The following is a 27,937-nucleotide window of genomic DNA, read 5'->3' as shown; positions in this document are numbered from 1 at the left end:
GCGTCCGGCCCCGCGCGGACCGCTGGCCCCGCCGCGCCTCGGGCCGGAGGATGCCCAAGAAGCTGCTGCTGCTGCCCCCGCTGTCCGCCTGCTCGGCTTTCCGCGTCCCGCGGGCTCGCCCCGCCGCCCCGCCGGCCATGAACGCCGCCCGCACCGGCTACCGAGTCTTCTCGGCCAACTCCACGGCCGCCTGCACCGAGCTAGCCAAGCGCATCACCGAGTAAGCGCAGTGGTTCCCGGCTTGGCCTGGCGCCTCCCCCCGCCCCCACCTCCGCACCTGGGGCCCGAAGCTGCGGGCCGACGCCTGGGGAAGTAAATGCTCCCACCCTCGGTCTTAGGTCTCCTCGCTCCCGTCCCAGGGCCGTGGAGCATCACCCTTGAGAGATTTCCTGTGGTCTCTCTGTGACCATCGCCATTTCCAGTCCTCCCTAACGAGACAGGCATGTGGGTCTAGCCTCAGACCCAAGGCCGTACGAAGGGCAGGGAGAAGGGAGCTCAGAACTACAGGGGGCCTGGCGGGGGAGAGCCATGATCCCAAGATGTTGGATCAGTTAGTTGTACAAAAAAGTCTTTGCTTAGGGGTGTGTGCGTGTCTATATGTTAGTTAGCCTCTGACCTTAAGGGACCTTTGGGGCCTTGCGATGTTTTCCCAGGCTTGCCGTTATCACCTCGCTGACACTGGCTGAGGGAGGTGGTTGGATTTGTTTTGTTTTTAACCTTACTTGTAAAATGTGGGTGATTCTGTGGGACAGGGATGGGAAGGCGAGCCTGAGTTAGTGGGCAATACTGGAGATGAGCCCCGCAGACTAGGGCCTCCCAGTGGCCCTTTGATAATACCTGTCTACTGAAAAGCCCTTTTTCTCCTTTGCAGAAAACTAGAGCCCCGATATAAAGAGCCTTAAGGGCCCTTTTTAAAAACAAGCTTTTTAGAAATCTGTAACAGAATGCATCGTTTGTCCTCCCCTTTGACTTGTGCATTGGCCTGTGTTCTCTGTTTATGAGACTGGCTTTCACTGTAGCCGCTGCTGGCCTGGAATTTACAAAGCAGACCCCACTGGCCTTGAACTCTTGGAGATCTGCCTGCCTCTGACACGGGGATGCTGGGATTAAAGGTCTGTGCCACCACACCCATCCTTGGCTTTTGTTTTCTGAGATAAGATCTCTGTAGCCCTGGCCAGCCTCTTACGTTCAGGTTCTAGCCTCCCTGATGCTGGCATTACAGGTGTGCACCTGGACTCCAGGCTTAAATGGTTTGACTTTGAACATTTAAGGTCATTTTCATATTTCAAAAATTCTAAGCTCCACCTGTTTTATTGTCAGTTGGACTTTGAAGTGGGTTTAGGAGAGTACAGGAAAGAGTTCTGCAGTCTGCTGCCTGCTTTGTTTCTAAGCCCGGATTATGGTCTTTCTAGTCAAGGCCAACTACAATACTCACTCCAAACATGAAGCTTGAGTTTGTTTATACTGGTTCAGATTTATCACATAGTGACCTTGCCTTGTGAAAGCCCGAGGAAGGGCACTTTAAAAATTAGTGGGTTTGCCTTTTTTGTTACGCTAATTCTTCAGAACGCTGTGAAGGTCCTATAACAACACATATCTACAAATGCAGTGTCTATTTCATATGTTCAGTTTGTGGTGCTGCATTTATCTGACTCTGTGCTCTTTCCGGGTTTTTTGTTTGTTTTTGTTTGTTTGTTTGTTTGTTTTTAAGAGAGTTAGGCTTGCTATGTAGTCCTGGCTGGCTTCACCTTACAGCAATCCTGCCTCAGCTTCCAGAATAATGGGTTAATTAACATCCCCACCCCCTTTTCTTGTGTAATAGGCGTCTTGGTGCTGAATTGGGGAAATCTGTTGTATACCAGGAGACCAATGGAGGTAAGTTAAAGTTGGTTTGTTTTTCATTTAGGGTTTGTCGTTGCCCTTTGAGGCAGCATGTCATGTAGCCTAGGGTGGCTTGACCCTCTGCTCTGTCTCCCTGGAATTACAAGCATGCACCGCCGCTCTGGCTTTGTTTCCTTTTTCTGTTTCAGCTCTTTTAGAGAGGCATTCACTGTATAACTCACCCAGGCCTCAAACTCATGATCATCTTGCTTCTGCATCTCTAGTAATACCACATGGGCATTGGTTCCCTCTTTCCATCATGTGGGGTCCAAGGAATCAAACTCAGGTCGTCGGCCGTGGTAACGAGTGCCTTCACCCTCGGTGCCATCTTGCTGTTCGACCCTTGCTGTTGGTTTGGAACCTGCTACGCAGCTGAGGATGATTTTGATTTTGAATTCCTTACCTGCCTTCTTTAGCCGTCTGTGTTCTGGGATTGTAGGCATGTACCTGTTGGTTTTTATTTTTACTCCTTGTTCTTTGGGGGCCCACCACCCAGCTCCCAATTAAATACACAGAGACTTATTCTAACATAGGAATGTCTGGCGTTAGCTTGGCTTATCTCTAGCCAGCTCTTTTTGTTTTTCTTCCCCTTTTCTGGGGTGGAGGGGAGTGTCGAGACAGGATTTTTCTACGTAGCTTTGGAGCCTGTCCTGAAACTTGCTCTGTAGATCAGGGATATGCCTGGCTCTGCCTCCTGAGTGCTGGGATTAAAGGTGTGTGCCAGCCAGACGGTGGTGGCGCATGCCTTTAATCCTAGCACTCGGGAGGCAGAGGCAGGCAGATCTCTGTGAATTCGAGGCCAGCCTGGTCTATAGAGCGAGATCCAGGAAAGGTTCAAAGCTACACAGAGAAACCCTGTCTCGAAAAAATAAAACAAAAAAAAAGCCAGCTTTTCTTAAATTATCCTGTCTATCTTTTGCCTCTGGGTTTTACCTTTTTTATTCTATATACCTTTCTTTCCCTCTTACTCCATTACTGGCCGTGTGGCTGGGTGCCTGGAGCCCTCCTCTCCTTCTCCTTATTTTCACTCGTCCCTCTTCTCTTCCTTCTATTTATTCTCTCTGCCTGCCCACCCCACCTGTCCTTTCTTGCTATTGGCCATTCAACTCTTTATTGGACCATTAGGTGTTTTCGATGGACAAAATAACACAGCTTTACAGAGTTAAACAAATGCAACATAAAAGAATGCAAAATATCTTTGTATCATTAAACAAATATTCCACAGCATAAACAAATGTAACACATCTTAAACTAATATTTCACAACATGTACCATCATGCCCAGCTTGATGGCTTTTGTTGTTGTTGTTTTTGTTTTTTTTTAACATGCTTTTGCCTTGTTTCCTTGGCCACACTAGAACTCACCACTCAGGCCTGGAACTTGGGATCCTCCTGCCTTAGCCATGTAGCACCATCATACCTCAAAAGCTGGCATACTTTCACAAGTAGATAGTGCTCTACTTTTTGTTTGTTTTATGTGTAGTGGTGTGCATGTGTGTGGATGCACATGTGGGGGTCAGAGGATGATCTTGGGGACTCAGTTCTTTGCTGTTTTGTTAAAGCAGGGTCTCTCTACTGTTTCTGCTGTTGTGCATGTACAGCTGGGGGTGTAGATACCAGCCACTGCATGTGCTCGTGCATGTGCGTGTTTGCATGCCTGTGTGTGTGCTAGGGACTGAGCTCAAGTCATCAGGCTCACATAGCAAGTACTTTACTCGCTGATGTCCTGATACATGAATTCAACACAGAAATGTTTTCTTTCCAGCATTAGCGTCTGTGTCCTTAGTCCTTACCTCTCCGTAGATTCTGACTGCTGTCCTCCTTGATGTCTGCTTTTCCACTTGGATGCACATACCCTGTTTATAAGAAATAACGCAGAGGTGTAGAGAATGTTTTGTTTTTTCTTCTACTTTGGGTTCTATTTGGTAAATATGACCTCATTAGGACATCAAATGATACGTGACTGAAAGTCCTCTTTGGTGGGAGTGGAGGAGATAGTGTTTGCTGTGCATCTGTGACCTCAGTGCTGGAGAGACAGATACAGGCGATCTCTGGGCTCCAGGGCAGTCAGCCAAGGAGTGTCAGCTGAGTTTAGTGAAAGACCCTGTCTCAGAACGTAGGTGAAAGTGATTGAGAAGACACCTGATGGTGACATTCAGACACACAGGCAGTCAACATCCCTTTCAAAATCTGTCCTGTTTTCTTTTGTTTTTAATCCAAATGTGTAAATTGTTGTATTGGGCCAGGGGCCCAGTTTTGCTTCCCTCTGGGTTGTGTGGAAAACTAATTATAACACGAACATTTGAAGGTATCTGACTGTCCCACTAATACTATGTCATAATCTAGGAGAGCTGCATACCTCAGGACATCTGCTCTTTTTTTGGTTTTTCTGAGACAGGGTTTCTCTTTGTAGTTTTGGTGCCTGTCCTGGAGCTCGATCTGTAGACCAGGCTGGCCTCGAACTCATAAAGATCGGCCTACTTCTGCCTCCCGAGTGTTGGGATTAAAGGCGTGTGCCACCACCGCTGTCCTCATCCTGCTCTTATTCATTGTAGAAAAAAACACTGAAGAGGTGTTGTGGTCCATGCCTGTGATCTCAGCACTCAGAAGGCTGAGGCAAGAGGAATGCCATGAGCTTGAGCCCATTCTGGGCTACACAGGGAAACATCAGCCAGGCTTACCGAGTAAGGAAGGCCCGGCCTCACAAACCAAAACCAAGCCCAGTGTCATAATGATGTTGGGATCCAGGGCAGGACAGTTGGAGGGACAGTTGAAGGAAAGTACCCTCACAGTGTGAAAATCACGTTGTAATTAGCATCAGGTGTCCTTCAGCCAGCTTCCCACCTTAGTAGCTTTCTTCTTTTAAGACTTTGAGAGACGTGTGTGGTGTCCAAAGAGGCCAGGAAAGGGCATTGCATCCCCGGCTGTCTGGTGTGGGTACTAGGGTTGGGAGGCCAGAGGAGGGAATGATAATAAAGATGCTCTCCTTACTCGTCATCACTGCTGCAGGTCTCTATCTCTGGAACTGAGTGAGGCATCGGAAGTGTTCCAAGTGTCAGCAGCCTTCTATCCAGCCCATTCTATTCACTTACTATGAATAGACTTTTAAATCTTTTTGGGGGTGGTGGGGACCAGTTCTAGGGATTGAATCCAGAGTTGCCCCTTGTTCGTGCCAGGGAAAAGTTCACTACTGAGTGACTCCCAAGCTCACTCGGATGCAAATGTTCCTCAGCTGAGGTTGCCTCCCTCCTGCAGGTGGAGTGTCCCCCACCTGAAAGCTGGGGCTTTCATTCCCGATCTAGGAACATTGGCATGGTCTACTTACTGGTTGTGCATTTCAGATTTGAAATGCCCCAGAGTCTAAAGCATTGAGTGTCGTCAGCACCTGAGGGGTTTCAGGCTTGGGAAACATTTTGGATTTCAGGTTTTAGATTAAGATGCTCAGCCTTGTGCTACCACAGGCAGGAGTATGCTTGCTCAGCAGTCAGACTGGGGCCCTTTGGGATCGGGTTCTGCCCACTGCCCTGGTCTTCAGTCGGTCTGTGTGTGTTCCCACTGTCTCCTTGTTGCCGATCCTGCACTGCGATTTTCTTCTCATGGTAGCCAAGGACTACCACCTCCACCCCAGCTTTGCTTTCCTATCACTTTTTTTTTTTTTTTTTTTTTTTTTTTTGGTTTTTCGAGACAGGGTTTCTCTGTGTAGCTTTGCGCCTTTTCCTGGAACTCACTTGGTAGCCCAGGCTGGCCTCGAACTCACAGAGATCCGCTTGGCTCTGCCTCCCGAGTGCTGGGATTAAAGGCGTGCGCCACCACCGCCCGGCTCCTATCACTTTTTTTTAATGTGTATTGGTGTTTTGCTTGCATTCATGTCTGTGTGAGGGTGTTGGATCCTCTGAAACTGGAGTTACAGACAGTTGTGAGCTGCCATGTGGGTGCTGGGAATTGAACCTGCGTCCTCTGGAAGAGCAGTTAGTGCTTTTAACTGCTGAGCCATCTCTCCAGCCCTAAAAAAGCTTCAGCAGAGATTTCGTTTTGTTGTTGTTTTTGAGGCAGGGTTTTTCTGTGTACAGAGCCCTGGGGCTGTTCTGGAACTCACTTTGTTGACCAGACTGTCCTGAGCTCACAGAGATCTGCCTGCCTCCCGAATGCTGGGATTAAAGGCACGTGCTACTATGCCAAGCTCCTGTCATGTTTAAGAAGAAAACGGGGGGGGGGGGGGGGGGGGGGGGATGATGGGGACGGGGACGGGGACGACCCAGTGCTCTCTGGTTGGGCCTCCTTGGCTTCTTGACCTGTGCATCTTTTCTCTCATACTCTCTGCTCCCAAGTGGTCTGAGTGACCACGACTGTTGGCAAACGGCCCCTCCCCTGCTGTGCTGCCGCCATCCCCATGACCTGTCTGTGGCAACCCTGGGTCAGACTGAGATTGTCTTCATCCCGTTGTCCCGTTGGTCCAGGTCCTCTCCAGGACCCAGCACAGGGCCTGTCCGGGGACCCCTCTACATTTGTTGAAAGGCTAACAGGTGTTAGCTTCGGCCTCTTTATTTGCTGTAGACTTTCTTCAGTGTCTTTTCATATCTTTGTGTGGTGACAGCTTTTGGAATTTTTTGGACTATTTGACACATGTGTTGGTTTTGTCTTCTTCTACCCCCAACCTGGCCACTCTGTGTATGAGTATTTTAGTTAAGACTTGGATTAAGTGGCCGGGCGGTGGTGGCGCACGCCTTTAATCCCAGTACTTGGGAGGCAGAGCCAGGCGGATCTCTGTGAGTTCGAGGCCAGCCTGGGCTACCAAGTGAGTTCCAGGAAAGGCACAAAGCTACACAGAGAAACCCTGTCTCAAAAAAACCAAAAAAAAAAAAAAAAAGACTTGGATTATGCCAGGTGGGGCTGTGTAGAATCCTCTTTATTCTAGCTGTTGTCTGTTTACTGCACCAGGAACTGTTTAAACCTGAATACTTTTTTTTTTCTTCAGAAACAAGAGTTGAAATCAAAGAGTCTGTTCGTGGCCAAGATATTTTCATTATACAGACAATACCCAGGTAAGACTTGGCACCATTCAGGAGTCCATTTTCCTCTGAGGAACATCCTGATGTAGTTGGTTGTCTTTTCATGTGAACAACAATGCAGGGTTGATTTTTGTTATTGCTTTGTTTTAGATTATAAATTTGTGCTTGGCTTGAGGCCAAGACAGAAGGATAAATTCAAGGCCTGCTTGAACTTCAGAACCAGTTTAAGGCCACACTGGGCAACTTAGTGAGACTTGCCTCAAAAAGTAAAGAAAATGCCAAGCACGGTGGCACAGGCCTTTAATCTTAGCACTCAGGAGGCAGAGACAGGCAGATCTCTGTTTCAGGCCAGCCTGGTCTACAGAGCAAGTTCCAGGCCAGCCAGGGCTACATAGTGAGACCCTGTCTTGGAAAAAATACAAAAACATTTTTTTTTTTCTTAACATTTATGTAGTGGAGGTGAGGGTGCCGTGTTCATGAGGAGAGCAGAGAACAACGTGGAGGAATTAGTTCTCTCGTTCTGCCGTGAGTCCTAGGGATGGATCTAACTCATCAGTGTTAGCAGGAAGCCATCTCATCAGCCTTTTTCGATGGTTTTGACACGCACTTTAAAAGTGAGAAAGAAGCCGGGTGGTGGTGGCGCACGCCTTTAATCCCAGCACTCGGGAGGCAGAGGCAGGTGGATCTTTGTGAGTTCGAGGCCAGCCTGGTCTGCAGAGCGAGATCTAGGAAAAGGCGCAAAGCTACACAGAGAATCCTTGTCTCAAAAAAAAAAAAAAAAAAAAAAAAAAAAAGAAGTGAGAAAGAAGGGCCTAAGGGATAGTTCAGTGGTGGAGTACTTACCTGGAATGTGCAAGGTCCTGGGTTCAGTCCCTGGCACTGTCCAAAATATAAGAGAGAAGACCTGAGGGGCTGGCCGAGAGACTCCGCGGGGAAATGGATTATGCATTCCTTTGCTGTTTCTCCTTTTACCAGTATCGCACAAGGTACCTTTAATTCAGGAAGCATGGGAAACACTCTGCAGTCTTAACTGGACAATTTCTAGGTGTGGAGGCACAGGGCCATCTTGGTGGGGTCACAGTGCCTTGTTTATTTATCTCCTGACTGGGGTTTTGATGCTATACTGCCTGCCCATAAGGACGCCTCTTACTGTGTGCGTTTACATATATGTACCTGATACTGTCTGCTGTTCTAACCCATGGCTGTCTCCACCGGACAGCTGACTTTCTGAGGCAGCTGTGAATCTTATAGAATTAGTTATAGCCCACCCAGATGTCTGGTTTTCTCACATTTCCCCTGCCTAGAAATACCTTCCCTGAGAAGTTGACACAGCTTGTTCACTCAGGCCTTTGTTCAAACAGCGTGTGATTAGAGAGGCCTTTTTTCCGAGGTCTCCTCAGCTTTAAGAGCACATAATAAGGAAGCGGATGGTCCCATGGCTGCTCTGGAGCAATGAGCATTATGGCACATTGTCGACTCCTTTATCTCTGGAGATAAAAAACGTTTTCATAAAATCCTAGGCCCTTGGCCGCCCCAGAGACAACCTGACTGTGGAGGCCTTCTCTGAGGGTGGAGAAGACATCCTCAGCTTTTCAGCCCCGGGTGGACCAGCTTTCTCACTAATCCTTCTCCAAGAGACAGGGCCAGGTGGCAGAGGCCCTAGGCTGCCCTGACTAGCTTTGTGACGGCAAGAAGGTGCGTGACTTAGGAAGACTCATTTAGGAATCTTGGCACTAAGCACTGGGCCACAGGAGAAGCTGGAATTTGAGCTGTGACTTGACTTTTCCATTCTCCAGGGAAAGTCACACTGGCTTCTTTCTGGGCACTAGTGTGCCAGCCATGAGCAGCCCTTCTGGGTACCTTTGCCATGTCTGTTGAGTCTCAGAATCGTTCCTGAGGCTTGAGGGGAGGAGCTAAGGTTGTGGCCTCTCAGTGGAGATCCTGGTAATGTAGGCACATAACATGGATGCATAATGGCAGGGGGTTTGTGAGCAGCCTGCCTGATGAGTACAGACCATTTCAGTGTGGCTGTTAGAACAGGACATTGATAAGTGTCTTGTTTGCATGATGTATTTGGATGGTTGAGACTCTGACACCTGGGCAAAGTATCTTGAGTTTTATTGATTGATTGATTTTTTTTCCCTTAAATGCTAGGGATCACATTGAAGACTGCATGGTAGGCAGGTGACCTCCTAGGCTATTCCAATGCATTTCTTTAAAAAACATTTTTTTTGTTTGTTTTTGTTTTTCTAAACAGGATTTCTCTGTGTAGTCCTGGCTTTCCTGGAACTTGATCTGTAGACCAGGCCTGGAATTCACAGAGATCCACCTGCCTCTGCCTCCCCAGTGCTGGGCCTAAAGGTGTGTGCCATCACTGCCTGGCTACCAGTGCTTTTCTTCATGGTGGGATTGAACTAACAAGACAGAATCTTTTCTGAAATAGGGTCTTGATATGCAGCCCAGGCTAGCTTCCAACTTGATTTGTACCCGCAGCCTCCTGAGACCTAGGATGGAGGCGTGAGCCACCAAGCCCAGTGAAACAATTTTTCTTTTTTGGAGACAGTATCACTCTGTAGCCCAAGCTGGCCTCAAACTTCTGATTTCTTGTTCTTTGCTTCCCAAGTGTTTATTCAAGGCATTACACCACCAAGCCCAGCTCAAAACAGAATGCTTCCTGTTATGTTCTCTCCCTTTGTCATTTTGTCTATTGTATTAGTTTCTCATGGCTGTGACAGAATGCCTGACACATTAGCAGATGCAGACCACAGTGGGGATGACAGCACTGGGAGCTTCCAGTCAGGAAGCTCAGGGGCCCAGCCTGATGTTAAGACTTACCTTTTCGTTTATGGGTATGTCTGTGTGTCTGTGTGTGGTTGTTCACACCTTTAACCCTAGCACTCGGGAGACTAAAGCCAGCCTGGTCTGCATAGTGAGTTCTAGGACAACCATAGTGGGACCCTGTTGTTTTTTAAAGATTTATTTATTCATTATGTATCTAGTGTTCTGCCTGCATGTATACCTCTGAGTCATCTCTCCAACCCTGTGGGACCCTGTCTTAGCAAAACAACAACAACAAAAGACAGTGATCCTCCCAAATTTAGGCTTGTGCCCTTATGTTGACTCTAAATTTTGGATTCTGTATATTTTGAAATTCTTATTACTATTATTATTTATGTGTATGGGTGTTTTGCTGTGTACCACATGTGTGCCTGGTCACTAAGGTCAGAAGAGGATATTAGATTTCTCTGGAACTGGAGTTGGAACAGTTGTGAGCTGCTATGTAGATGTTAGGAACAGAATCTGGGTCTTCTGGAAGACCACTGAGCCATCTCTCCAGCCCCTGAAATTCTTACTGTAGCTGAGCTTGTTCTTACATGTCCTTGTCAGTATGGAAGGCACAGTCCACAAAGGCTCACTATTTTAAAATGTCGTTTCCCTTTATGCATTATAGACAAGGGCTCCAGCACTGAGCTGATGTCCTGCTCTGTCCTTCCTGGGTGTTGATCCAGATGCTGCTCTTTGCATAGGAGTGGCATTCTTAGCATAGGAGCGCTGCTCTTGTTCTTTGCGTTGGAGGTTTGTTCTTACATAAGGTGAACACACCTTACATAGGTGTGTTCTTAGCATCTCATGGAAGCCACACCGGCTCAGAACCAGTATTTAAGTCAGCAGTGTACAGGGAGCCTGGGTCGGTGGTAGAAGATGAGGAACATGGTCAAATAATGAAGCCGTTTACAGGTTGCAGGGGGAGACTGACTCTGGTAGAACAGCCAGGAGAATTTTTTTTTTTTAAAACAGAGTCTCAGCCGGGCGGTGGTGGCACATGCCTTTAATCCCAGCACTTGGGAGGCAGAGGCAGGTGGATCTCTGTGAGTTCGAGGCCAGCCTGGTCTCCAAAGCGAGTTCCAGGAAAGGCGCAAAGCTACACAGAGAAACCCTGTCTCGAAAAAAGAAAAACAAAAATAAAAACAAAACACAGAGTCTCTGAATGTAGGCCAGACTGTCCTTGAGGAGCATGGGTACAGATGTGTGTCTGTCTTGAGGACATGGCTTCTCTTCACTGAGTTTGTTTGGGGACTTAAAAGTCACAGTCCTCTTTCCTGTGTTTGTTAGGCAGTGTCGGCAAAACCCAACCTCTCCAGGTATTTCCTGTTCCTTCTCCCAACTCCCCGTGTCTTTTTAAATTGCATTAGGTTTGTGTGTATACACAAACACCACAGCGTAGGTGTGAGGTTAGAGAACAACTTTTAGGAGTCTTTGTCTTCTGCACGTAGGTCCCGGAGGTTGAACTCTGGTCCTCAGGCCTAACAGCTGCACTTAACCCACTTGCCCCCATTTCCTATGACTTTTGTTTTGTTTTGTTTTTCAAAACAGGGTTTCTCTGTGTAGCCCTGGCTGTCCTGGAACTCACTCTGTAGACCAGGCTGGCCTTGAACTCACAGATCTGCCTGCCTCTGCTGCCTGGCTCCTTTGACTTAAAATGATAGAGATGAAAGAGGAAGGAAGCATCCAGGGCCTGGGCATGGTCATCCCAACGCCGCGCAGAGGGAGGGAGGAGGAGGATATGGTCTGCCCGGGCTACTAGGGGGCTGGAGAGATGGCTTAGTGTAAGAGCACTTGTTGCTCTTGCGGAGGACGGGAGTTTGGTTCTTCCTAGCATCTACATGGTGGTTGACAACCATCCATAACTCCAGTTCTAAGGAATCTGACACCCTCTTCTGACCTCCACGGTCACCAGGCACACACATGGTGCACATACATGCATGCAAGCAAAACACTCATACACATAAAATAAATAGATAAAAAAAAAATACCATGTGGGCTGGGCAGTGATGGCACACACCTTTAATCCCAGCACTGGGGAGGTAGAGGCAGGTGGATTTCTGTGAGTTTGAGACCAGCCTGGTCTACAGAGCGAGATCCAGGACAAGAACCAAAACTACACAGAGAAACCCTGTCTTGAAAAACCAAAATAAATAAATAAAGGAAATGATAGAGTAGTCAGAGCTGAGTCTAATGTAGAGTATAATTACCCTAAAGAAAGAAAAACTCTGAAACTGTGGCTGGAGAGATGGCTCAGAGGTTAAGAGCACTGGCTGCTCTTCCAGGGGTCCTGAGTTCAATTCCCAGCGACCACCTGGTGGCTCACAACCATCTGTAATGAGATCTGGCGCCCTCTTCTGGTGTGCAGGCATATATGTAAGCAGAACACTGTATACATAATAAGTAAATGAGTAAAACTTTTTAAAAAATAGAAAGAAAAACTTGGTGAGATAGGTAAGCATGTCCTACTTATACATAATAACTACAAGAACCAGCAGGATGAACTTGGAACATTCTTAACAAACAAAACAGAGGCTGCCTGCCAAGTCCTCTAAACCCTGCTAGCCACAAAACAACTGCCAGTGTTTAATTTGTCTGATGTCTCAGCAATGGATAAAGCCAGCATGACAAAGGCCCCATTGTCACTTTCCTGATCAATAGGCTGGGGACTGGAGGATGTTGAATTGTTTGTTTTTGAGACAGGGTCTCTGTAGCCTTGGCTGCCTGGAGTTTGCTCTGTAGACTAGGCTACCCTCAAACTCACAGAAATCTACCTGCCTCTGCCTGAGAGCTGGGATTAAAAGTATTGCATCACCATACTTGACCATGGGTGTTGAATTTTTTGGTTACTGGGAAGAGGAAAAAATAGGCAGGAAATGGTAATTCTGAAATCCAGATCTCTCACAGTCATTGCCAGGCCCTCCCCTCAGTGCTCTGCAGAACCTGTGGCATCAGGCAGCTATGTACAATGCGTGCCATAACCACCAGGCCAGCCAAACTTGGATATCAGAATCTACTAGAGTAACTCCAGCTCTACTTGTGTTCTTGGTGTAAAGATTTGGTGTAAGGCCACACAGTGTTGGCAGAGGAAGAATAAATATATAGGTGTATTTCTGGATGAGGAGCATTGCTACTTGAATTGCGTTTGCTGCCCAGGAGAAATGACTATGGCAAGAGTGACCCCAGTGTGTTCTGGCCTTCTGAGATGGGGCCTATCTATTGATGTTTGTCCCCAGCCTCACCAAGTGGTAAACTCCATAAATTGCTCCATAAATAATTGATGGTGAACTAAAATTAACCCAGTGTTAATGAATTCTCAAGTGCCCTGGAAGTGATTGCTTCTTGTTGATTGTACCGAAAGACTGTCTTCTGATCCTTGATGCTAGCCTTGGGCATTATTACTTTGGAAATAGGAAGAAGACAGATGCTCTAGCTTCCTTCAGAGGAAAGAAACACCTGGCAAGGAAGGAGGCTTGACCAGGGCCACGTGGGGCTCCTGGGTTGTCTTGAAGACCAGCCCTAAGTGTGTACCTACACTTAGAGAGATGTGTGTTGTTTTGTGTTTCAGACTTACTGTGTGTGCACGCGCCACCCTCAGAGACCAGACAGGGCATTAAGTTTGTAAAACTATATCCTTCAAACTTCACAGAGCTAAAAGCTAAAAGCTTCTTATCATAACCTTTTAATTTTATCCTCTTGTTTGCGGGCATGCTGTGTAAGTAAAATGTTTTCATCATGCCAACACAAAAATCTGTCTTCCAGTTCCTCATGACTGACACGTGACACCGCCTAGTGACTGTCCTCATTGTTCGTGCAGTTAAGTTTCTTGTAACCCTCCAGCTCAAAAGAGACCTGCATCTGTCTTCTGCCGTCCCATCACGCGGACCAGACATGGCCTGTCTCCCTGTTCACCTTCAGCTTTGCCCATTGCCATCGGGGCATTGGACCTTAAGGGGACTTGTGTGCTGGAAACTGCCCTCAGGTCTTCTACAAGGACATTATTATACACTCTTTTTTTTTTTTTTTTTTTTGAGCTGAGGACCGAACCCAGGGTCTTGAGCTTGCTAGGCAAGCGCTCTACCACTGAGCTAAATCTCCAACCCCATATTATACACTCTTATGGCTGAGCCAGAGAGATGTTTTTCAATCAACTCCTATAGTGATGTGGTAGTCTGAATGTAATTGGCCCCCATAAGCTCATAGGGAGTGGCACTATTAGGAGGTGTGACCTTGTTGGAGGAAGTGTGTCACTGTGGGGGTAGACTTGGAGGTTTCCTATGCTCAAGATACTGCCCAGTGACACAGTATATTTTTCCTCTTTCCTTCTATTCAAGACATAGATTGATCTTCTGAACTGTAAGCAAGTCACCCCCATTAAATATTTTCTTTGTAAGAGTTGCCATGGCCATGGTGTCTCTTTACAGCAATAGAAACCCTAACTAGGATAAGTGGCTATGACAAATGTCAGAAATAGATGGTTATGGGGTGGTTGTCATGTGAGGTGCGCTTGAGAGTTGATGGGAGTTGCAGCAGATAGGGAGCACTCAGCTTCTTTGTTAATAGATGCTTGTCTCAGAACTCAGAAAATTACAGGTACCATATGGGACTGAGTCCAGGGTAAAAACGGCAGGCAGGAAGGGCAATTTCAAGTCCCAAATTATTTGTTTGATAAGACTGAGTCCTGAAAATAGGATAGGAAATCTGAGGAGGGAGCAAGTCCCTGCCTATGGAAAAGAGACAGGAATTTCTCTTTATTGGTGGTTTTTTTTTTTTTTTTAAATGCTATCTTGAGACCAGGCAGCAGTACTGCACGCCTTTAATCCCAGCACTCGAGAGGCAGGAGGATCTCTGTGAGTTTGAGGCCAGCCTGGTCTACAGAGCGAGTTTCAGGACAGGCTCCAAAGCTACACAGAGAAACCCTGACTTGAAAAACCGGGGGTGGGCAGGGGAGATCCCATCTTGCTGGGTGGTGGCGGCATGAGTGTTTTAATCCCAGCACTCAGGAGGCAGAGGCAGGCTGATCTCTTTGAGTTCGAGGCCAGCCTGCTCTACAAAGAGTTCCAGGACAGCCAGGGATACATAGAGAAACCCTGTCTTAAAGCAAAGCAAAGCAAACAAACCACCATCTTGTGCCAAATCAGCACATGGACCATCTTTGCCTTTTTTCTATGCCTGTCTTCCTTTCTGCAGAACTGTTTGGTTTTTTCCCCTTTTTTAATATTTATTTATTTATTTATTTATTTATTTATTTATTTATTTATTTTTGGCAGGGGTCGGGGCAGAGTTTCAGCATGTATCCCTGGTTGTCCTGGAATTTTCTGTGTAAATAGGCTGTCGTTGAACTCTCAAAAATCCACTTGCCTCTCTCTCCCAGTGCTGGAATTAAAATGTGCACACCATGCCTGGCTCAGGATCAGAACTGTATTTAAAAACTGCTTTGTTTTCACTAGTCTCTTAAACTTGTGATTGTCTTTTTTTTTTAATTTATTTAAATTTATTTTATGTGCATTGGTGTTTTGCCTGCATATATTTGTGTGTGAGGGTGTCAGATCCTCTGGAACTGGAATTACTGACAGGTGTGAGCTGCCATGTGGGTACTGGGATTTGAACCCAGATCCTCTGGAAAAGCAGCCAGTGCTCTTAACCGCTGAGCCATCCCTCTAGCCCCCATTTGTGATTGTCTTATTACGTAGATATACATAGAGTTCTTTGACCTTAGGAGTTTCATGTGTTTAATATTGAAGAATAAAATTGTCAGTAAGAGGAAGTCCTTGTAGCTGCTCAATCCTACATAAACTTCCTTCAAGAGAGGCAGACAGGCTGGTCAGCACAGTGGGTTCCAGGTCTGCCTGGCAATGTAGACAAACCCTGTATCAGGGAATAGCCTGGCTGACCTGCAACTTCAGAATCATTTGCTTCTGCTGGGTGATGGTAGTATTGCACTTTTCTTTCTATGGGCAGCCTGACCCCTACCTGTCTGCTCTAGAGCTGCACGGGGAAAGCCTGATGGCCCTAGAGAAGAGGGTATCTGAGAATGAGTATGGCATCTGCTAGAGACACAGGGGCAAGAGCTTGAGATCTTGTGGAAAGGTCCATCACCTCTGCAGAGTGACATTGGTTCCCACAGGAACAAGCCTTTCTCAGATACCCTTCAGGGTCATGTTGCCTTCTCTTGTCTTTGTCAGGAATGTTTGAGGGGAAGAAAGGATAGCGGGTTTGTGAAAAGTTCCACGTCTTCCCCACTCCTCTCACCCTCCCCATGAGAAAGACAAAATGCTTTCTGTTCATGAGAGCTATGGCCTACGTCTGAATCCCTGGCTGAGTCCCAGTAGGTGTCAAGTAACTGTGGTTCCCGACATGGAAGAAACAGGCAAAAGACGGGGCTGGGGGGGTCACTGCTGTAGGTTTGAGTGACCACAGCTGAGAACTGTCTCTGACCCAGCTAAAAAGAGAAGTCACTACACTTGCCCTGAGCTCATGAGGGGCTGTCACAGACCAGTGTGCTGGTGAAATGCCTGTAGGCCAGATGTTGGGGCCCCTGCCGAGTGGCTAAAGCCTCGCTGGTGTTAATAAGTAGGTTTGACTCCAAGACACTGTCTCCTGTTGTAGAGATGTGAACACAGCTGTGATGGAGTTACTGATTATGGCCTACGCACTGAAGACCGCCTGTGCCAGGAACATCATCGGTGTCATCCCCTACTTCCCCTACAGCAAGCAAAGCAAGATGAGGAAGAGGGGCTCCATTGTGTGCAAGCTTCTGGCATCCATGCTGGCAAAAGCCGGTGAGTGTGAGCAGAGGTCCTGGGGTCCCAGCACTAGATATAGCCTCTCCCTGCTGCAGATCAGGTTCCACCTCGGTATCTAGTTTGGGACCTGTTTCTCTCCGTGTTCACTAATGACATATTGTTCCCTTTTCCATTGTTTGGAAGGGGTATATGGGCTGAGGTCCTAACTTCTTGGTGTTTCCTCTGTCTTAGAGGGCACTGCTGTAGCACTTTCCCGGATTCTTTGTGGGGATACTTTGCCATTATCTTGTCGTCTGTATTTCAACTGGCAGGCTTGGCATTCTTGTGACAGACAGCTCAAGCTTCAGGCTGACTGTCTTTGCCTGAGTTGATGCTGAGTTGATGCATCAATTGATCCTAGTTTTTCTTTGGTGTTTCTTTGCTCTTCCCTCCCCAGCTCTCCCCGCCTTTCTGTGTAGCAGTTCACACTTTATTCCCCGAGTAGAGTAGTACATGCTTCCCGGCCTGGAAAATAGAGTAACAGTGGACAGTGACTGAGGTTTTCCCTGTCTGATGTCTGTTAAGAGTACTGGTTCTCAGGTCTGGGAGACCATGACCTCTGACAACATGCAGTGTTATTTGTTGATGTCCCTCTTCTCTGAGAATGCTCTCACACCATTCTTGTCACATAGGGAATATTGGACGCTTCAGGGTCTTACACTTGAACTGTGAGTCTCTTTTTGTTACTCTGCTTCTGTTTCTTTTTGAGGTAGCCGTAGTCTGTAGCAATTTCTTTTCTATTCTTTGATGAGGGCCTGTTTTATTCCTCCTGCTGCTTCATGCTTACTCCACACTCGCATTTGGCTTCCGACTGCTCGCTCTTGACCGCGCTGATGGTAGTGCAGAGAGCACACCCTCAGCTAGTTCTTCGGCCCAGGCTCCTTGGCGTTGGCCTGCACACTCCTTTCTCCGTGCTGTTGTGTGAGGGCTGGCTATCGAGTCGTGTCCCTAGTTCACAGTACCCTGCCTTCAGTCTTCTGGTAGGAAGCAGAGTTGAGCATCTAGTTTATGTCCACTGTGGCCGTTAACTTGTAGGGGAGAACTTTGTAATTTTTTGTTTTAAAATTTCAGGTTTAACTCACATTATCACTATGGATCTCCACCAAAAGGAAATACAAGGCTTTTTCAGCTTTCCTGTGGACAACCTTAGAGCCTCACCTTTCCTGCTTCAGTATATCCAGGAAGAAGTGAGGAGCCACCGCAGACCTCCCATGTCCTCAAAGACATGCTGTTTAGTTTTTCCCTGGCATCAGATTTGGTCATTGAAAGGCACATCCCAGAGCTCTCCCTGAGGCTCCGTGCCTACTGCAGCCAGATAGACTCAGCATCTAGTCATAGAGGGCCATGTTTTTAGAGGTGTCAGAAAGAACATTTCCCTCGGAGTGCTTGTATACCGACGTTTTCCCGAAGGAAGGCTTTTAACAGTTTTGTCATCTTGATGTAGCAGTGCTTTGACAGTGATGAGTTGATAATGAAGCCAATGTCAACATGAACTCTGACACACTTGATTGCTAGTGTGGATCATTAGAAGTCTTAGACCAGTTTCCAGATTTAAGGGTGTTTGTTTTTGTTTTGTTTTTTTTTAATAATGTTTCAGTATTTTTTATTTTTCCTCCAAATCTAGATTCCAAATTACAGAAATGCAGTCATTGTAGCTAAGTCTCCTGATGCTGCAAAAAGGTAAATATTCTAGGCATTTCTAATCCCCCTGTGGCTGCTCCTGAAGTCAGAATTAGTTTGGGAACCCACGGCTGTCATAATGTGGCCAGTAAAAGTTCACGGGTCTAGTTTTCCCTACCTCATTGTCAGATCCTCTCAGTGGCTTCATCTCGCCGCTCCAAACATCGCGAGTACCTCCAGCACAGTGTTAGTCAGTTTTCCTCTGGAGGAAATGAAATTCTTCAGTTTTTCAGAAAAACAGTGAGGCTATGAATACTTTGAGGCAGTGGTCTTCCTTGTTTTTTGTAGACAGTATGTCGTGCATGTATCCTGGGCTGTTTCAGGCTCCCTTGGTAGCTGAGGATGACCTTCAGATTCTGATCTCTTCTGATCTCCTGCCTCTACCTCAGATGCTGCAATTACTTGAGAGTGACCATGCCTTGTGTACATAGTACTGGGAATTAAACCCAGTACCCCAGTCTTGTAAATGAGCACTCTACCAGCTAAGCTGCGTCCCTAGCCTGGCCTTGATTTTGAGTCATCATTAGAACAGTGTTCTAAAAATTACTTTATAGAATATTGGGGAGGAAAAGACCCAAATTATCTAGAGTCCAGCAGTAGCCCTTGAGGTGTTTATCTTCTGGCCTGGTTTATAGAAATAATTCTTTGTGTCCCCCTCAAAGATGGACTGTTGTCTTGTCTTGTGATTACTAGAGTGGTACTGGGGACTGTGCATTCTTCCCATCAGCGTCACCATTGCCAACTTGTCTTCCTCTCAGGGCTCAGTCCTATGCCGAGAGGCTGCGCCTGGGGCTGGCTGTGATCCACGGAGAAGCTCAGTGCACAGAGCTGGACATGGATGACGGTCGACACTCACCCCCCATGGTCAGGAACGCTACTGTGCACCCGGGCCTGGAGCTACCCTGTAAGATTTGTTCTGTGTCCTTACTGTAAACTGAGGAAGATTCTTAGTAGTTACAGCTGGGTGTACGATACATACAACCTCTTTGAGCTGTTTTGCTTTTTTTTTTTTTTTTTTTTTTTGCCCAGGGCCTGATCTGTGGCTGCACATTGCATTCAGTTGACATTCTGTGGCCTCATTAAATCCAGAATGGCTCCTCCCTTCTTTGTCTCTGATGACCTTGATACTGTAGAGCAGCACAGATCAGTTATTTTGTAGACTGTCCCTTAATTGGGACTTGTTTATGTCCTCATGCTTAGATAGATTCAGATTTGGGTATTTGGCAGGAATGCCACAGGAAGCACGTGGTGTCCCATTGCTGGAGAGGCTGATCTTAGCATCTTGGTAGGATGGCGCCTGGCAGGCTTCCTGCTAGGAAAGTTACACTTTTTTCCTCCTCATTGTCGGTAGCATTCCTGTGACTACCCACTTCCCGTCAGCCTCAGCTGCTACTCACAGTTCGTTCTCCTGACTCAGTTATTGAGTCGCGGCCATTGACAGGTGGAGTCTCTTCTGTTGTTGCTGCTCGTTCTGAGACAGCCTTGCTGTGAGCCTGAGCTGGGCTTGAGATCCTCTTGCTTCAACCCCCCAACAAGTGCTAGGATTACTAGAGTGCACCACCATGCCTGGCTGCCTATTCCCCCAGAGAGAGAGAGAGAGAGAGAGAGAGAGAGAGAGAGAGAGAGAGAGAGAGAGAGTGAGTGTGTACATATGTGAGGGTGCCTGCAGAGGCCAAAAGAGGGTTTCAGATCCCTTGGAGCTGAAGTTACAGGCATTTGTGAGCCATCTAATGTGGGTGCTGGAATCCAAACTCTGGTCCTCATGATTGAACAGCCACTGAGCCATCTCTCCAGCCACCCCCATAACCCACCCCCTTTTTAAGGTGGTGTCTTAATGTGTTTCCCACCTGGTCTCAAGCTTTCGAGCTGAATAGTACATTTGTCTCAGCCTCTCACGTGGCTACAAGTTCATACCACCATGCCCCACTTCACAGGACCAAACTAGAGCTGAGTTCTGTTGAGACAGGGTCTTGATGTGTGCCCAGGCTGGCCTGAAATTCTCAATCCTCCTGCCTCTGCCTCTCCAGAGCTGGGATTATTATCTGTCACCATGCCAGACTGCTAACTGATCTGTGTATAAAACATTTGTGACTGCCCAAATTCAAGAGATCACCCTGATTTCTGATGGGAAATGAAGAAGTACCTATTAAAATTGGACCAGAAAATGGTCCAGGCCTCCAGCTCAGCGGCTCCCTCTTACTCAGAGTGGACACCAGAGCCCGTAGGTGGGGTCAGCTGAACTGGTTGTCACATCTGTGCTGTAAATCACCTGGTGCCGGACTGTTTCCTTTCTCCCACTACTACTCTTTTAAGAAGTACTTCCCAGTAGTAGAGGCTGCAGGAAGAGCAGAATACTTAGCTTGTTTTTCTGGGGCTCTATTGTTGAGACTCAGGGTCTGATGTAACCCAGGCTGGCCTCAAACTGGCTATATAACTAAAGGTGATCTTAAACTTCTGATCCTCCTGCCTCATCTTCCTGCATTCTGGAATCAGGATGGTGTTTGTGCTGCCGTGCCCAGTTTTAAGTGGTGCTGGGGAATCAAACCAAGGGCGCCAGGCATGCTAGGCAAGCCTTCTCCCCAGCTGAGCTACAGCCCCAGCCCAGCTGGTGTGCTCTATTGAGCCATATTTTTAGTTTATTAAGTATATAGCAAGCCAGAGAGAGAGAGACAGACAGACAGACAAGATAAGATAATCAAAAGGGGTTATTAAGGCAGCCAGCTGGTTCCCCATGGAGAGTCTGGAGCAGAGTCCTCTCTGGTGCTGTATCCAAGTAAAAGAACAAAGAGCAGAGACACATTGGATACTCACACTGTTGGGCAGGAACTGGGGAAGTTGAGACATCAGTTTGAGTTCTCCATGGCTGGCTTCCTGTTTCTCTTCCCTACTGCAGCCACATTGACACCATGGGGTAAACAGTGTGACCTGCAGATGTTCACAGCCCAGCTGTTCCAAGGACACAGTATTCTTACTCTTGAGCTGCTTTTTGTTCTTCTCCCTCCATGTACAGTTTAGGGGGGCTCCTCATCCCCAGACCTGGAGAACATATATTCTTGGATCTGAAATGGTGTGGGGTTGGGACACCATGTGTCCTGAGCTAGAGTCTCCCTGGGTTCAAACGGCATGTGACAATTTACCAATATGGTGTACACTACAGTTGGTTTGTTATACTTGAAATGGAGCCCAAGACTTGTGGTGTGCTGGGCAAGTGTAAGGCTGAGTTCTCCCAGCCGCATGGAGGATGGGTTTCTACTTAGTGTGTCCTCTTGCAGAGGCAGGTTTTGTAGTGAACCCTGGAGCCTCTGCTTCAGAGTCAGTGAGAAAACCATCTGGTAGTTACATCTTGTAAGTCCCTGATTTCCAGGGAAGTGTGTGGAGCAGACATCTAAAACTAAGGTTGCAGTGTCCAAATCACTGAGACTAGGCCGGGTGGTGGTGGTGCACGCCTTTAATCCCAGCACTTGGGAGACAGGCAGGTGGATCTCTGTGAGTTCCAGAACAGCCAAGGCTACACAGAGAAACCCTGTCTCAAAAATCCAAAAAAAAAAAAAAAAAGAGAGAGAGAGAGAGAGAGAAAGAAGAAAGTGAGACTAGTCACCTCCACCCCTTGACTGGGTTTTAGCAGGGCAGCTGTCTACATTTCTTTGTCAGCCTGGCCAGATACCCTGACAGGACTGTTTCTCTGGTCATGAGCTCCTTTCTGCTCTGCTCTTCCATTTTTCCACTTTTGCTGTGCACTCTGGTGGCTCTTGGTACAAACGAGAACTGAGTTCTTCAGATGTGGCCAGTCTCACTTGAGAGAAGAGGTAGATGTTCAAAATGACCCCATATAGTGGTGGCTACCATTAAAAAAAACATAAAATACCTCATCAGTACATTTTAGTACTGATTATAGATTGATATGGTACAGTTTTGAGCATGCTATGTCAAAAAAAATACCAAATTTACCATTTTCAATTTTATGTACATGAGTGTTTTGTTTGTATGTATACCATGTGCGTGCCTGGTGCTTGCAGAGGTCAAAAGAGAGAATAGGACCTCCTGAAACTCCATGGTTGTAAACCACGATGTGGGTGCTGGGATCCCAAGTCCTCCACAAGAGCAACTTTTCTCTTCCTCTAGCTCCTCCTGCCTTTAATTTTTACTTACTGTAACTACTAGAAAATTTAAAATCGCTTTTGCATCCTGCCTCCTGTTTCTGTGAGCAGTGTTGCTCCAGCTAGCTCTGATTCTTGAGCGAGTCAGTCGGGGGGGGGGGGGGGGGGGGGGGGGTCTGTGTGTTAGGTTGTGTAGTCTGTGCTGAAGCTTGCCACCAGGTTGTGATTACATTTATCCAGTTACCCAACTAACTGGGTCTTGTGATTTATTTTGCTAGTGATGATGGCCAAAGAGAAGCCACCTATAACAGTGGTCGGGGACGTCGGAGGACGCATTGCAATCATAGTGGTATGGGGACGCGTCATCATCATTTCATGCACAGCGGTGACACTGGTGGCTTAGTCAGTGTGGGTCTCAGCATGATGGTGGGTTCCACTGGCTCCATCTGCCCTTCCTTACTCAGTCTCCTTTAAGAGAGTAATAGAATTTTTATATAAATGAATGGGAATTGATGGATAGCCGGCAAACTTTTTAGTACCAGTACCTCCTCCAGGAAAATTCAGCACCATGACCTTCATCTTAGGGGTTCTGGATCCCCTCAGACCAGCTCACTTGATGATCCTTACATTTCAGGGCCATGAGATAAGCTGAAGGCGAGCCTTTCCCATTGTCCCAGCGCAGCTTAGCTTTGTGTTGGCATGCTGGCCGCTCTTACTAGATCAGAGTCACGTCGTCAGCAGCTCCCTTAGTTCTCTCTTCCTTTCATGTCACCCTCTCTTGGGGCAAAGTAAGCAGCGTGCTGGCTCTGGAGTGAGTCAGGAGTCTGAGGGAGGGAAGCTCCTCTGACTGTTACCGTGACAGCTTGAGCTGCCATGTCACACACTCCTGGGGACCAGTAGCCTCACTGCTCTGCTGACCCGGGATGCTCAGATCTGGGCCCAGGCATGTGCAGTGCAGCTTGGGTAGAGAGTGACCGAGACTGCCTCTCCCCTTGCAGGATGACATTATTGATGACGTGGAGAGTTTCGTAGCTGCTGCAGAGATCCTGAAAGAGAGGGGTGCTTATAAGATCTATGTCATGGCCACACACGGCATCCTGTCTGCTGAAGCCCCTCGTCTGATTGAGGAGTCTTCCATTGATGAGGTTTGTCTGCTTTAAAGGGCTTAGAACATTCAGTTTGAGCCCAGGTTGCCACTAGTTTCTGGGAATAATAAAGAGACTCAGTGTTAAGTTGCCTCGTCTCTGGCTAGGGTGCGTACCTGTTTAACAGTACTTTTTTTTAGCAGCTTTGTTCGGGCAGATGGACGTTCAGGAATTGGGATTTGCATAAAGGATTGTTTAGATCTTCCTGTTGACAGTAGAGTGACATTTGATACTTGAAATCTTCCCTGGTGATAGTTAAGTTTCGAATGGAACTGGACATTGTTAGGACTTAAGTTCTGAGCCAGTGGATGCTCAGTTTCTAAAATCTCTACATTGGCCAGATGTGATTTTTATGCTTGTAATCCCAGGACTTGAGAGATGAGTTAAAGCTCTAATTGGGGTTAACCTATCAAGACCCTTCCTCAAAGTCAAAACCAAGATTGGGCTATAGTTCAGTGGAGCACACTCACCTGGCATGTGTGAAGTGTTCAGCTCCCATTGCCACTAAAGAAACCCTCTAGAATAAACGGTTTGTTTTGGAGCTTGAGCTAGGGGCATTAAATTAAATGTTAGATATGCTTTGCTTTGTAGCTACTCCCTGACACACACAGTGACTGTGTGCTCTCTGTGTCTTGGTTACTAGGTGGTGGTGACGAACACTGTCCCTCACGAGCTCCAGAAACTGCAGTGTCCCAAGATAAAGACTGTGGACATCAGCCTGATTCTTTCGGAGGCAATTCGGAGAATCCACAATGGCGAGTCCATGGCTTACCTCTTCCGGAACATCACAGTGGATGACTAACTTGGAGCTGCCTTGACCCTGGACCCTCCCCATCAGTGTGTCAGCCTGGAAATAGGCTGCAGTTAGGAAGTCTACAAGGCTGGTGAGGAGAAGGCACTAAGATAGGCAAGAAGACAGCTAGTGGATAAATGACATGACCTTCACTGTCTGCCATCATCAACCCTGTTCCTTAATCCTGAGCAGATACTGAAAATCTTACTAAGGTGGAAGAGAAACCAAAGGCAGAGTCTCCATGGCTTGTTTTGTTCAACAGTATCTGCTCTGGGGAAGGCAAGTGGGGTGTTGAACTTGGTCAGGGAGTGTCCTCTCCCTGGACAGGGTTCTAGTAAGTCTTCTAGAGAATCCCTTTCCTTTCAGAAACCCCTGTGCCTACTGCCATTGAACAGTGAAGTGTCTGTCTGCTCTCACTGAGCTAGTCAGAGAAGCGTCCCTCAGCAACTATGTTGCTCGGAAGTTGCAAATAAAAGCTTCTTGTCTCTCTGGTGTCTTATCTACTGTGGGGCTCCCTGCTCCCCCCTAGATTGTGACAAACCCTCTCTGCACTATGCAGGGTACAAAACAGGGTGGTCAGGGTCCACGCCTGGAATGGACCACATACAGGTCTCGCTCAGGCTCCACCCCTTCCTAAGCACTAGGAGGAATCGTCTCCTCCATGCTAGGCAAGTGTTCTGTCAGCACGCCCTGTCTGCAGTCCTGAAGAGGTGGATGAGCAGCTGTTCGCTGCATTGCCTAAGAGAGTTCCCTCACCATCCCAGTCCCAGTCTACCCCTCGTGGGCAGGCTTCTGCAAAAACAGCCGAGCTTCTGTCTTTAAGCTGCTCCAGTTCAGAGCCGGGCAGCATGGAGAGGAGGGCATCTCAGGAAAGGAAGTGGACCTGCTTATGGGCTCTGCGAGACAGGAAGGAGTCTTATTTGTACAATTGTATTTCACTACAGGGAAGTTCCCTCCCCTCTTTTATCCCTGAGGAAGGCTCCCAACCTACAATTAGGACTTTGTGCACATTGGTCTTTTCAAGCACACAAACAAGTTACCTTCTGTTAATGATCCATGTACGGAAAATTGAGCAAAGAACTCAGCCATTAAGATAATTAGCTTGGTTGTAGAGGAAGAGCTGTGACCTAGTAAACAGAAGAGAAAAAGCACGGGGCTGGGGGGGGCGGTGGGTTGCTGGAGTCCGGTGCTCTGCTCTCTAAGACACGAACCAGATGCTTGCCCTTCGTCTAGGCTGACTGGCTGACTGGCCTCTGAGTTCCAAGCACACTTGGTTTTGTGGGGGTTTTGAGGATTTAGGATTGGGTTCTCATGCTGGCATTGCAAATGCTTTTACCCCCTGAGCCGCCTCCCCAGCTTCTTGGGGCTGTTTGTTTGAGACAGGGTTTCTCTGTGTAGCCCTGGCTGTCCTGGATCTCACCCTGTAGACCAGGCTGGCCTTGAACTTGGATATCCACCTGCTTCTGCCTCCTGAGTGCTGAAATTAAAGACGTGTGCCATGAGGCTCGTCCTTAACTGGTCAAGGTAGACAGATAACTAGTCTCTGCTAGGTCTATCTGCAGTTGCGTGCTAGGGAGTTAATTCAGTAGAGTGCTTGCCTCCCAAGCAGGAGGACTGAGTACCATCACTGGCACCTCCATAGAAGGCAGGACATGCGAGCACATGCGTCAGGGAGGCAGAGACCGCCTGGAGCTTATTGGCAGCCAGCCTTGCTTCATTGGCACGCTGCAGGTCCTGTGACACTGTCTTAAAAAGCAAGGTGGGTGGCGGCTGCTGGACACAGGACTGACCTTGATCTACACGTACAAAAGTAACACAAGATTGACCTCTGGTCTACAGACACAAAAGTAACACAGGACTGACCTCTGGTCTACACGTACAAAAGTAGATGAAAACACAGATCCTCAACCAAAAGAAAAAAGCTGGGCGGCAGTGGTGGCACATGCCTTTAATCTCAGCACTCGGGAGGCAGAGGCAGGCGGATCTCTGAGTTCAAGGCCAGCTTGGTCTCCAAAGCGAGTTCCAGGAAAGGCACAAAGCTACACAGAGAAACCCTGTCTTGAAAAACCAAAAAAAAAAAGCGCAGGTCCTCAATTCCAAAATTACATTTATATTTCCAGTTAATATTTTCATTTACCCTGGTTTCAAAAATAGGTATTTTAAGATGTATGAAGCATTAGTAGAACAGACAGTCCTGGGTTAGAGAATGCCACCTACATGTCGTTTTGTGATCCCTGATGTGTTTGATGAGGGTAGCTGAGGGCCAGTGAGTACTTGCCTAGCATGTTCTAGCCCTCAGATTTGATGCTCAGTGCCAGCAAAAAGTCAAAGATGCTAAGCCTCAGAGATGTGAAAAAATGGACCCATGAAGCCTGAGGGAGCTGACTACTTCATCATAGCGTCATAACTGTGGCCACTAACATTCTGCCAAGATTGAACTTGACGGGAACTGGACATGACTCAGCAGTCAAGAGCACTTACTGTTTCTCCACAGGTTTGGTTCCTAGCACCTGCATGGTAGTTATCTGTAACTAGTTCTAGGGGGTCCAGGGCGCCCTCTGGCTTCTGTGGGCACCAGGCACAACACTCACAGTAAATCTTTTTTCAAAATAAACAAGCCTAAGCCAGGTGGTGGTGGTACACGCCTTGAATCCCAGCACTCAGGAGACAGAGGCAGGCGGAACTCTTGAGTTTGAGGCCAGGCTGGTCTGCAGAATGAGTTCTAGGACAGCTGTGTCTACAGAGAAACCCTGTCTCAAAAACAACAACAACAAAAAAAAAAGTAAGCGAACCTTTCTTACACACTCCAGGGTCACCTGCCCAGGGATGGCACCACCCGCTATTGGCAGTGGTTATCAACCTTCCTAATGTGACCCTTTAATACAGTTCATGTTGTGACCCCCAACTATAACATTATTTTCATTGCTACTTCATAACTATAGTTTTGCTACTGTTATGAACTGTAATGTAAATAAATCATAATATCAGATATGCTGCTCAAAGGGGTCACCACCCACATGTTGAGAACCACTGTTCTAAGGTCGGAGAACAAATGTCCAGAGGATTAGGAAGTTGCCTGTTGCCAGGCAATGCAAATAGAATAGTGCGAATTCCCTCAGTCGAAGTGATGCCAGTTCACACTAAACTGCACATCTAAATTTGTAGCCATGGTGGGTTTCCTTTCCCGAGCTTGACTGCCTGTTACTTCTGCTTCTGTGTTTTCTGAAAGAATGCCTCAGCTGAGAGCCCCGGAGTCCTGTTTTGAACTAAATGTGGTTAGGGCAGCCTTGCCTGCCTCTTAGTGAACAAAATTATCTAGAAACTGCCCCTAAGAGACGAAGAGAACACACACACACACACACACACACACACCACAGCACTCTATCCCTTAGACCTGCCAGCCTATGTGCAGGTCGCCATGAAGCCCATGAAGTCATTATGTGCCTGGTGGCCTACAAGAGCTCGTGGATCTGGCTTCCTGTGTTGGGCTGCAGTCTGGTGGACCCACAGAAGGCCACCGCAGCCTGTCCTCCCAAACAGACCTGTCCGTAATGCAAACAGTTGCTCTTGGCCCAGTCCCATTACCCTTTCGCTGGGTCATTACTGGAAAACTGGAGGCGCCCTGGGGTGTTGCCAAAGCCTCCCTGTAGTTTTAAAGTATGGTTGCAGTAAGGGCTGACCCCAGCCCGCATTCTTAGAATCTCTGTAGTCCCGCGCCTCAGCAA

General features: G+C 47.4%; 1 protein-coding gene and 1 long non-coding RNA gene across 4 annotated transcripts; one reads left to right on the top strand and one right to left on the bottom strand.

The window, feature by feature from the left end:
• Positions 1-24,701, top strand: Prpsap1 (phosphoribosyl pyrophosphate synthetase associated protein 1). 2 transcript variants are annotated; one of them, XM_059272170.1, is made up of 10 exons: positions 3-220; positions 1,823-1,875; positions 6,856-6,922; positions 16,322-16,494; positions 17,569-17,684; positions 18,122-18,177; positions 18,936-19,081; positions 22,553-22,623; positions 23,273-23,419; positions 24,063-24,701. In XM_059272170.1, exons 1-10 carry the CDS (start codon positions 51-53, stop codon positions 24,219-24,221), a joined length of 1,158 nt encoding a protein of 385 aa, XP_059128153.1. In that variant the 5' UTR covers positions 3-50; the 3' UTR covers positions 24,222-24,701. The 2 variants fall into 2 exon arrangements, with proteins under 2 accessions (XP_059128154.1, XP_059128153.1); XM_059272171.1 differs by lacking the exons at positions 17,569-17,684; positions 18,122-18,177; positions 18,936-19,081 and having other exon boundaries at positions 1-220.
• LOC131917974 (uncharacterized) lies at positions 22,447-27,927 on the bottom strand. Of its 2 annotated transcripts, XR_009380798.1 has the most exons (5): positions 27,798-27,927; positions 25,253-25,339; positions 24,969-25,108; positions 22,902-23,320; positions 22,447-22,742 (listed from the first exon to the last, which is right to left on the bottom strand). It is a non-coding gene; the product is annotated as an uncharacterized LOC131917974 (long non-coding RNA). The 2 variants fall into 2 exon arrangements; XR_009380797.1 differs by lacking the exon at positions 22,447-22,742 and having other exon boundaries at positions 22,744-23,320.
• Between the last annotated feature and the right edge of the window lie 10 nt (positions 27,928-27,937).

This window comes from Peromyscus eremicus, chromosome 8a (genome assembly GCF_949786415.1).
Source record: "Peromyscus eremicus chromosome 8a, PerEre_H2_v1, whole genome shotgun sequence".
Lineage (NCBI taxonomy): Eukaryota > Metazoa > Chordata > Mammalia > Rodentia > Cricetidae > Peromyscus > Peromyscus eremicus.
The sequence above is the reverse complement of the archived record's forward strand: the minus strand, read 5'-3'. Positions and strand labels throughout refer to the sequence as shown.